Source organism: Nicotiana tabacum, chromosome 24 (genome assembly GCF_000715075.1).
Source record: "Nicotiana tabacum cultivar K326 chromosome 24, ASM71507v2, whole genome shotgun sequence".
Lineage (NCBI taxonomy): Eukaryota > Viridiplantae > Streptophyta > Magnoliopsida > Solanales > Solanaceae > Nicotiana > Nicotiana tabacum.
The window spans coordinates 36,951,149-36,961,434 of record NC_134103.1 but is presented as its reverse complement, the minus strand read 5'-3'; the positions used below and the strand labels follow the sequence as shown (position 1 = coordinate 36,961,434).

The 10,286-nt window shown below is 33.6% G+C and overlaps 1 protein-coding gene across 5 annotated transcripts; it reads left to right on the top strand.

Moving 5' to 3' along the window:
• Positions 1 to 1,495: 1,495 nt before the first annotated feature.
• On the top strand, positions 1,496 to 7,386 carry LOC107802779 (ATP-dependent DNA helicase RRM3). 5 transcript variants are annotated; one of them, XM_075247210.1, is made up of 5 exons: positions 1,496 to 1,798; positions 2,197 to 2,499; positions 2,658 to 2,744; positions 2,828 to 2,887; positions 4,117 to 7,200. In XM_075247210.1, exon 5 carries the CDS (start codon positions 5,447 to 5,449, stop codon positions 6,380 to 6,382), a length of 936 nt encoding a protein of 311 aa, XP_075103311.1. In that variant the 5' UTR covers positions 1,496 to 1,798; positions 2,197 to 2,499; positions 2,658 to 2,744; positions 2,828 to 2,887; positions 4,117 to 5,446; the 3' UTR covers positions 6,383 to 7,200. The 5 variants fall into 5 exon arrangements, with proteins under 5 accessions (XP_075103311.1, XP_075103310.1, XP_075103312.1 ...); XM_075247209.1 differs by lacking the exon at positions 4,117 to 7,200 and adding an exon at positions 2,976 to 4,110 and having other exon boundaries at positions 1,510 to 1,798; XM_075247211.1 differs by having other exon boundaries at positions 1,522 to 1,798; positions 4,117 to 4,483.
• Positions 7,387 to 10,286: the final 2,900 nt, after the last annotated feature.

Below are 10,286 nucleotides of genomic sequence, written 5' to 3'. Positions count from 1 at the left end.
CTTTGAACAGGTATTGTCTCGTATGTGTAGACGACATGTGTAATTGGAATTTTGTATCTTCCAGACTGAACAAAACTAAGATATTCAAAGTGAGGAAGTTCAATAATATTCACAATTGTAGGGTCGAAGAACGAATGTATACTCAACGTGACGCTACATCAGATTTCATAGGATATCTTATACAAGATAAGTATGTTGATCCGAAGACTGTGTATACTCCAGCATATGTAAGGCGTGACATGAAAAAAATTCATGGTTTCGACGTGAATTATATGAAAGCTTGGAGATCGAAGGAAAAGGTGCTTGAAATGGTGCGAGGGAACTCAAGCAAATCATATGGAGAGCTTCCTAACTACCTTTATATGTTGATGCATACAAATCTCGGGTCTGTATATAGATTAGAGAAAACTGATGATGGATCATTCTTGTATTTATTTGTAGCTATTTATGTATCGATCAAAGGGTGGGAGTATTGCAAACCAATCGTCGTTGTTGATGGAAGCTTTCTAAAATTTACATATAGAGGAACAATAATCACCGCTTCAACACAATATGCTGCATGTAATTTTAAAATATTGATGAGTTTAAATTATCTGCTCCTTCTAAGCTTTGTGTTTACTTGTAAGAGAATGAATAGAAATGAGACTATCTTAGTTCTGAATAAATATGTACTTCACTTATAAATTAATACAACACCATACATACAATATACTTATTGGTAATAATATAGCATATACAATATTTCGCATAATTGATGTCTGCTTATAGAGCACATGTATGGACGCAGGTAAAATTTTCCCGCTTGCATACTCTATTGATGATCCAGAGAACGATGCATCTTGAGAATGGTTTCTTCGAAAGATTCAGAGAGACATACGGTGTAAGAGAAGGAATATGCATAGTATCTAACAGACATGAAAGCATAGAAAAGGCAACTTCAACAGTGGATCCAACTGTGCCTCACTGTGTATGCATTTTCCACTTGTGGAACAACATAAAAGTGAAGTTCAAGAAGAATCAACTGCTTATGAAGGATCTATTTTTTGCAGCTACGAATGCATTGACGATTGAAGAGTTTGAGCATCATATGAGTGAAATTGATGACCTTGACAAGAGGGTTAGACCATATTTACTAAAAATCGGATATGATAGATGGTCAATAGCGCATTCAACAGTCAATAGAACAACAACTATGACTTCTAACATTGCAGAATCGATAAATGCAGCAAATAAAAGTGCAAGAGACTAACCAATTCGTCCTTTGGTGGAATACATGGCGAACTTGATTCGTGATTGGAATTATGAAAACAATAAAACTGCCATGTATACCTTCACAAAGCTGAGTGAGAAATATGAAGATATTCTGCAGAAAACATGATCAAATCTCATAAGATTACAAAAAAGAGAGAACTTTGATTTTGTTGTTGGTTTTGTGCACAGAATATATATATATATATATATTCCTACTTATTAGAAGAGGGAACACAGGCACCTCTCCGTCAACGTGTGTGTTCCCTTGAATATTTAACTTTGTCTGGGGTATGTTTGTAATTTCATTAATTTACAGCTCAAGTGATGACTCTTTCTGCCATTAGCCAATGCGTGGACTCCCAATTCTTCAAACCTAAAACCTCCATTCAACACAACTTACTCCACATCTGTTTGCAATAACAAAAAATTACCGAAGGAAGGAAAGAGGACATCATCAATTGCCCCAAAATTTAGCCGACTTCACCTAATAATTCAACGAAATTAGAGCACTTGGCCTTTTCCGATTCTCATATACCACAAAGAGCAGGTTTATTCCAATTAGTCCAGTATTTCATTTTATTTATGCTTTCTGTTCTACTTTTTCTTCTTCTGCAAAAATATCAGATCTTTGGGGTTTTGGCTTGATTAGCAATATTTTCTTCATTTTAGTCTTAAGATTCGTTTCAGAAAAGTGAAAACATAGTGAGGTTGGTTTCTGATTTGTTGTCTGTTTTTATTAATTTATTTATTTTGGATTTCTTCTGTGAATTCTAAGTCCTCTTCATTTTTCCCCCCTGTTATTCTACTTTCTTTAAAGGATTTCTCTTTAAAAGACTGAACCCCAACGGGTTATTACATTTCTATTATTTAGCAGTAGAATGAACAATAAAATGTGTTACTTAGGGTCTACTGACGCATTTTTTGGTTTGATTGTTATAAATGCAGTTATCTTGCGTTAATAAGCTTGTGAAAAAATGTATTCCGGCCAAAGAAACAAACGGCCATATGCAGAACATACAAACTATGACAAGAATGTAAGAAGACGTAATATTTATGGACAAATATTGCCTACTAAAAAAGAGGCAATGTTACTACAACGCCGCACCAAAGAACTTGAACGGCAAAAATGGAATAGTTCCATAAAATCGGCAGTTGATCCAGATGAAAAAGTAATGTATCAATGTCACCTTATGATTCGGAAACATACTGCACTTATCATAAGAGAGCCTTCTTCTGCCGACGTCCAAGGTTAGACTGAATTATTGCTTTTTATTTATGTTATGTTAGTGTAGCAGCAGACAGATAAATATTCATATTTTACTAAGTAATTATTTTATAAGCAGAGCAGGCTATACCATGTTTGCTTGAATATATTAAATGTAAAATGTGTTTCATATTTGTTGCAGTTGGCAGCAACCACGATGTTAATACTTTCTCAAGTTCTTTTGATAAGGGAAACAATGTCGCTCATCCGTTTTCTGTTTTTGAAAGAGGTAAACCTAGAACGTCTATGAACATGTTTCTTAGAACATCACGGCTTAGGTGTACATCTAAATTGTGAGAAGTTGTGCCCCAGGATCAACATCGCGTGCATCTAAGGGACAACAAAATTTCTTCCCCGCTGCCACAGGCAAAGGTTAGTATTTCTTTGACGCTAGAGTAACACTATTCATTAGTAGAATATTTTCCATGTCTTTATTTTTAACAATACTTACAACATACAGGTCATACCTTCAGCAAATTAATCCATAAGAAAAATAATGACAAACATGTGGATTATGCACGATTAAAAGATGTTCCAAACTGTAAATTTTACAATGCAAAAAGGTTTCAATATGAACCCCCTGGATTTTGCTATGGCAGCGGGTCAGTTAAGTTAGTTTCATATGACCTACCTAATGAATTATCAGACTTGTACACAGGTAACACTAAAGAAGCTAAGCACTTTCGAACCTACATTAGAACATACAACAATATGTTTGTCTTTACGTCACTTGGTGTAACCAATGATAAAGATTTAGCGAGGAGATATCATGGTATATATATGTTTCGAGTTCAGGGACAAATGTATCATTTTATACCTGATTTACTTCCTTTCGATAAAAAAGGAAAGAATATGCAATTATACTTTTATGATAACGAAAATGAACTGGCTAACAGAATGGCTTGTTCGAGAAATATTAATGAATCAATTGTAAAAAGGCTTATGCATGTGCTCTCAATTAATCCATATTCCATTTTCTTAAAATCCTTGACAAACGTTCCGAAACTATCTGATTGCTATATCGCGCTTAAATGTGAACCAAAGTCAGATCAACATGTATATAATCTACCAACTACAACAGAGGTAGCTGAAATATGGGTACATGATAATGCTGCCAATATTGTTTCTACGCCTCATATCGTATTTACACACATAGTGACAAGACTCAATCAGTAAACTATTATTATGGATGTTATGATGCATTACAATATCCGTTATTATTTCCATACGGTCAAAACGGGTGGCATTGTGGTATAAAAAAAATTGTATGAACAGATCAACGTTATTGTAAAAATGAAAAATTACCGAGTGTAAAGAACATGTGTTCCATTGATGGATTTCTTGATATGGAAGCTCAAACTATGAAAAAAGGAAAACGAAAAAGAGAGACAGTTTCTTATCGTGAGTATTATTGTTACAAATTTCAGATGAAAAAAATGAGGTCCTACATTGTGGAAGATTATTTCAACAATTCATAGTAGATGTGTTCATAAAGCTAGAAACACAAAGATTAGATTTTTATTTTTTTAATCAAGATTTGTTTCGAATGGATGTGCTAGTGCTACAAGGACTTATTGATTTTTTAAAACTTGGTGAAACAGAAGCTTCCAAGATTGGCAAGAAAACATTCCTCCCTGTTACTTTCATAGGAGGGCCAAGGGATATGCATCGACGGTATATGGATGATATTGCATTAGTGCAACGATTTGGAAAACCTGATATTTTTTTAACTATGACATGTAATCCATCTTGGTCAGAAATAAAACAACACTTGTTATCAACGGATGAAACTCAAAATAGACCTGATTTAATATCACGAGTATTCAGAGCAAAAGTAAAAGAATTAAAAGCAGATATCTTGAAAAACAAATCTTTGGAAAAGTTGCTACTTTTATGTATACTATAGAATTTCAAAAACGTGATCTTCCACATGCTCATTTTATTATCATACTTACTGGTGAATACAAATTATTAGCACCTGAATCTTATGATAAGTTTGTTTGTGCGGAGTTGCCTGATTGTAATACTGAAGAGCACCTTTATTCACGTGTGCTTCAGCATATGATGCACGGACCGTGTAGTGATTTAAATCCTACAAATTCATGTATGGGAAAAAGAGGGCTTTGTAAATTTAATTATCCAAAAGATTTTGCTGAGCAAACATCAAAAGGAAAGAATTTGTATCCAATTTATAGAAGACGAAGCACAGGTAAACTTGTACATATAAGGGAATAATATTTGGACAATTCATGGGTTGTCCCATACAATCCTTACTTACTTTGTAAGTTTGATTGTCATATGAATATTGAAGTTTGTTCTGATATTAAAGTTGTAAAATATATTTACCAATACATTTGCAAGGGACATGATAAAATTGCTTTCTGTATACATAACAATAAAGAAATAGATGAAATAAAAGAATATCGATCTGCTAGATAGGTAACACCCCCAGAAGCGGCATGGCGTTTATTTGGTTTTCCTATTAGTGAAATGACTCTGACTGTTTGTCATCTTCAATTACATTTAGAAGGGCAACAATTTATTTCTTTTAAAAGTAGTGAAACTGTGAATCGAATTTTAAATAATCCGATGATTAGAAAAATAATGTTGACTGAATTGTTTGCTATGAATAGAAGTAATGAACATGCTATAGCTATGCAATTATTGTATAAGGAATTTCCAGAACATTTTGTATGGTCTCCGGCATATAGAACGTGGACACGTTGGCAAAAACGTAACGTAATTGGACGTGTTGTAACATGTCATCCAATAGAAGAAGAGAGGTATTATCTCAGGTTATTATTGATGAACGTGAGAGGACCTAAATCATATGAAAATCTTCGCACTGTTAGCGAGGTACCCTGTAGTACATTTAGAGAATCAGCATAAAAAAGAGGATTATTATACTGTAGCAATAGTCTAATTGAATGTATGTTAGAGGCTGTAAGCTATCAAATGCCATATAGCTTGAGACGTTTAGTTGCCACACTGTTAGTATATTGCAATCCTGCTGATCCAAAAAAATTATGGGAAATGTTTGAAGATTCAATGTCCGAAGACTTTAAACATTTCTCTGATTTTGAAGAAAAATGTGTTCGACATAAGGTTTTAAGCCATATCAATGATATCTTGCACTCTATGGGATATGACATAAATGAGTATAAGCTTATTCCAAAGAATATTAGAGCTTCCGAAACTGCAAAGGATGCAAAGGATATTCATTTTGAAAGAAATATAATTGTTAGTGAACAAGATTTACTTTTACCGAAGAGATTGAATGTTCAACAATTACGCTCATATAATACAATAATTGATAGAGTATTTTCTGAAAAACAAGGAACATTCTTCGTCGATGGTCCTGGAGGAACAGGTAAAACTTTTTTATACCGTGCATTATTAGCAACAATCCGGTCTCAAGGATTTATAGCTTTAGCAACTGCAACTTCTAGTGTGGCAGCTTCTATCCTTCTAGGAGGATGGACTGCTCACTCACGGTTCAAAATGTCTATTGATATAGATGATAATTTTCGTTGCAACATTAGTAAACAGAGTTCGCTGGCATGTCTAATTAGAGATGCGAAATTAATTGTATGGGATGAGGCATCAGTGGCAAAAAAGAATATGATTGAAGCTCTTGATGCACTTCTAAGAGATATTATGGACGTCGATACAATGTTTGGTGGTAAAGTTGTCGTATTTGGAGGTGACTTTAGACAAACTCTACCAGTTGTTCGAAATGGAAAAAGAAAAGATTTTATTTATGAAAGCTTATTGTATTCTGAAATTTGGAATAAGCTTGAGAAATTATGCCTATCTGAAAATATGCGCGCAAGAACAGATCCTTCTTTTTGTGAATATTTACTCTGAATTGGAAATGGAACAGAAAGAACTAACTGTGAAGACAAAATAGAGATTCCTGATTCTTTTGTTATTCCTTTTACGACTGAAGAAGAATTCTTAGATGCATTGTTTAGTGTAACGTATCCTGATTTGCATGCATTTTCTCCTGATTCATCTATGATAACCTCTCGTGCTATTTTAACAATGAAGAATGACTTTGTAAACGAAATAAATAATATGTTGATCACTAAATTCCAACAAAGGTCTAAAATATTTGTTGCAGTAGATGAAACTATTGACCCGAACGATCAAAGCCAGTTTAAAGATTTTCTACATAGTTTAGAACCTCCTGGTTTACCGCCTTATAAGTTAACTTTAAAGGAAAATTGTCCTGTTATATTATTACGAAATCTAAATCCTTGCGAAGGTTTATGCACCGGTACACGGTTAACATGCTGTGACTTTAGAACACATGTCATAAGTGCTAAAATTGAAAGTGGTGATTTCAAAAATACACATTTATTTATTCTGAGAATACCATTGTTAACATCACAAGATGAAAAAATACCTATTCAATTTAAGAGAACACAATTTCCCCTACGGTTGTGCTTTGCTATGACCATAAACAAAGATCAAGGTCAAACATTAGATTTTGTTGGAATTTACTTACGTGAACCTATTTTCTCTCATGGTCAGCTTTATGTTGCTTTATCAAGAGCGAAAAGTTCAAACTGTGTTAAAATACTGATTCGACCATCTACAACGGATAGTACTGATGATCATTCAACATATAATGTGATTTATGACGAAATTATTCAGAAAGCTTTCTCATACGAGACCTAATGATCTTTAGGTCAACAATGAAAAAACCAAGTTTTTAACTCCGCCTGTGTTTCGGTTACACTACTGCACCACAGCCGGTCCCAAGCCCGAAAAAAGGAGGAGGGTTTACTGTCTATCTATGCTTTACAATTCTAGAATGAAGGATGATTAGTAAAGCAGCATATATTGGATCTTCCAAAATCATTAAGGTATATCTGTTTTATGGTTCTTCCGAGTTACTTTATTACAAAAAACATTTCCCATTGTATGCGCCTTTACTCGAACTTATTTCTTTTTACGATTCTTTATTTACAGAACAAAAATATTGAGGTGGACAATATAGTGCGCACGTGAGGCATTGTCTCAGTAGCAAAAGTTTGTATTGCAGTATGTTTTCTTCCGTCAATCAATGGTATTTTATGGTGAGTATCCCTTCTACCATCTCTTGATTTATTCCGTCAATCGTATTTTCTGTTGGGTATCCCTTCTACCATCTCTTGATTCATCTTTATCTGTATTTGTCTTCAGGAATATTTGAGACAATTCTTGAACAAATACCATTTCTATTAAAGTTCTCTAGGTGTTTGAGAAAATTCTTCAATGAATTACCATATTTGTTAAATTTCTTATGCATATTTCTATCTTCTCTATTGTTTTGAAAAAATACTTGAACGATCAAACTTATTAGTTGACTTAGCAAGGACGAGGAGACCGCTTCACTTGAATTACTAACTGTTTGCTATATTTTTCTTCTCGCTTCTACTATATTTTTTGCTGATCGTATATATCATCAAATACCTTTGTTTCTTTATTCGATCTCTGACCTCTTCATCTTAGGTGAATGTTGAATTTGTTATCTTTGTTCTCTGTCAATTAATTTTCCAATTATTAGCTTATGTGCTTCTCGTTTTCTCACTTGTGCGTTGAGGTTGTTTCAATTATTTTCTGTCAGTTTATTTGGCGATAATTAGGGTATTTGAGGCTTTAACATATTTCTCAAAGGCTGATGGCCTGTGTGTATTTGAGATGGATTCTTTTGCTATTTCCATAATGCATAGATTGTTTTTGCATACATTTTTATAAGTAAATTTTGCCTGTATAAACTATCAAATTGGTGGTTAAATAAAACCAGCTTTCCAATTTATTGACACTAAAAAATCAACTTAAGAAGACGTTAGCGATGCACTGTGCTGGGAATTGTCTGCAGTACAATCGGTAGGATGTTAACCTAGAAGCATGTTAAAAAATTGCATTTTCTTTGCGCTTGCGATAGTTAGATTCAAATAGCTATTTATATGAATTCACTATTAGAATGAAATAATTACTAATCCAATCAGTTCGGAATTGAGTAGTTGATTGCTTGATTAGTATACAAGAAAGCAAAAATAAACTCTGCCATACAAAAAGAGGGAGAAAATGTAATCGAATCAGTGTGTGTTCCTTTTTAATTCCTGTCATACAAGCAATTGCTTAGTGACTCGCTCGCCCTTTACTGCTATATCTTCTTATGTATCCTTTTGAACACCAAAAGAGCAATGAGCAGTTGAGTTTTAGAAAAGATAAAATAAAGGAAACACAAGAAAAATAACGATTTCCTTGTGTGTGTTTGTTTGAATACAAAAGAAAAGTTCAAACGGAAGAAAAATAGTTATATTATAACTTCAATATCTTGTGTCTCACTCTTTTTTTGGAGCCCGGTCTGAGTTTATATCTCAGTCACAAATATTGGGGCACTTGTTCTCATCCTACAGAATAACAGGAGGCTTCCAGTATGTGGTTTCTCTTTACTTATTAGGTGTTCTTTAGAGTAGTGTAGTAGCCACGTTAGCAAGATCTTGATTTTTCTTTGAGTAGTTTATTTCTCAATCTTAAAGGATGGAATATTGTTTATGATAAATGGATTAGGTGCTTTGAAATGTGAAGTTTTCTACAGTAGGTATAGTACTATAGTTATTTGCGTCGAGCAATTTAGCAACTTTAGGAGAAGACTACAACTAGACTGCCCACAATAATAAATATTTCGACCAAAGGTAGAGGTAGAACCGGGTGAAGAATTATGGCTATTAAGGTCCTCGCCCTCTTAGGCACATGGTTCTATCATGAAATGTTGCACGAGAGAATACCTTTATTGAACTGAAGTTTATTGGATGAGATAACTACAAATAACCATGAATCAAATGCATCGACAACATGCTGCAAAGATCACAAACATACAAAATAAATGAAGGAACAACTAGAAACCATGAAATGTGGAAGTTTTATTCAGATTTAAACATAAGAATATCTAGGAAACAATATGGACTAATACTTCTATCTATATAATCTTTACATATATATGTATAAAAAAAATATGGGCGAACTTGCGAAATATCATATATTGTTGGCCGGTCATTTATGTAATTCTTTGGATTATAGGGTGAATATGTATATTAACCCAAATAAATTCTTTAGATTATTGGTTGTGTGACTGCGTCAATACCTTCATTCACATTTAACTGATGCTACTCTGTTTGGTGTATAAGCATGGTAGAATTTAGTAGTGTCTTCTGCAAAAGTTTGTTACTTTTGATAATGTGATTTATACAGGAATACGAATAGCATCTTCAACAAACCATTGAGGCTTAAAAATTGATACAACTTAATCTTCTGAATGGATACTCAATAACTTATCCACGTGATGAGAAGAACATTCTCGTTACATTGCACTCACGATGTAATTCAAAATGGATCTATAAATATTAAAATATGGACGCACACTCACGATTGCATAGATCATGCACGTTGATGATTTTTCTAGGAACATTCATGCCATTGATGTATTCCTCCTATTCAATTGGTGTTAGGAGCTTCATTCCTTCATGTTTTGGCAGACCGTTGATGATTGGGAGCTTCTTCCCTTACTCATTTGGAGTATACATTCCAGTGGCACATTGAAACACAATTTTGCATGCTGAAATTTTATCACTGGTTATATGTGTTTGTTTAAGTGTATATGTGGATAGTTCAGTGTGCTATCATTAATTTGTTCACTTTCTTTTCTGATTTAGTTTGCACTCATTGAGTTTTATCTTCCCCTTTAGATCCAATTTCTTTTCTCTTTTTTTTTTTG

What these genes read in the sequence shown, in the direction of transcription:
- LOC107802779 (XM_075247209.1), top strand. Translation starts at nt 2,226, where the DNA reads ATGTATTCCGGCCAAAGAAACAAACGGCCATATGCAGAACATACAAAC. An exon ending in TTCTTCTGCCGACGTCCAAG is followed by an intron (nt 2,500 to 2,657) that starts GTTAGACTGAAT and finishes TATTTGTTGCAG; the next exon opens with TTGGCAGCAACCACGATGTT. An exon ending in GTTTTCTGTTTTTGAAAGAG is followed by an intron (nt 2,745 to 2,827) that starts GTAAACCTAGAA and finishes GTTGTGCCCCAG; the next exon opens with GATCAACATCGCGTGCATCT.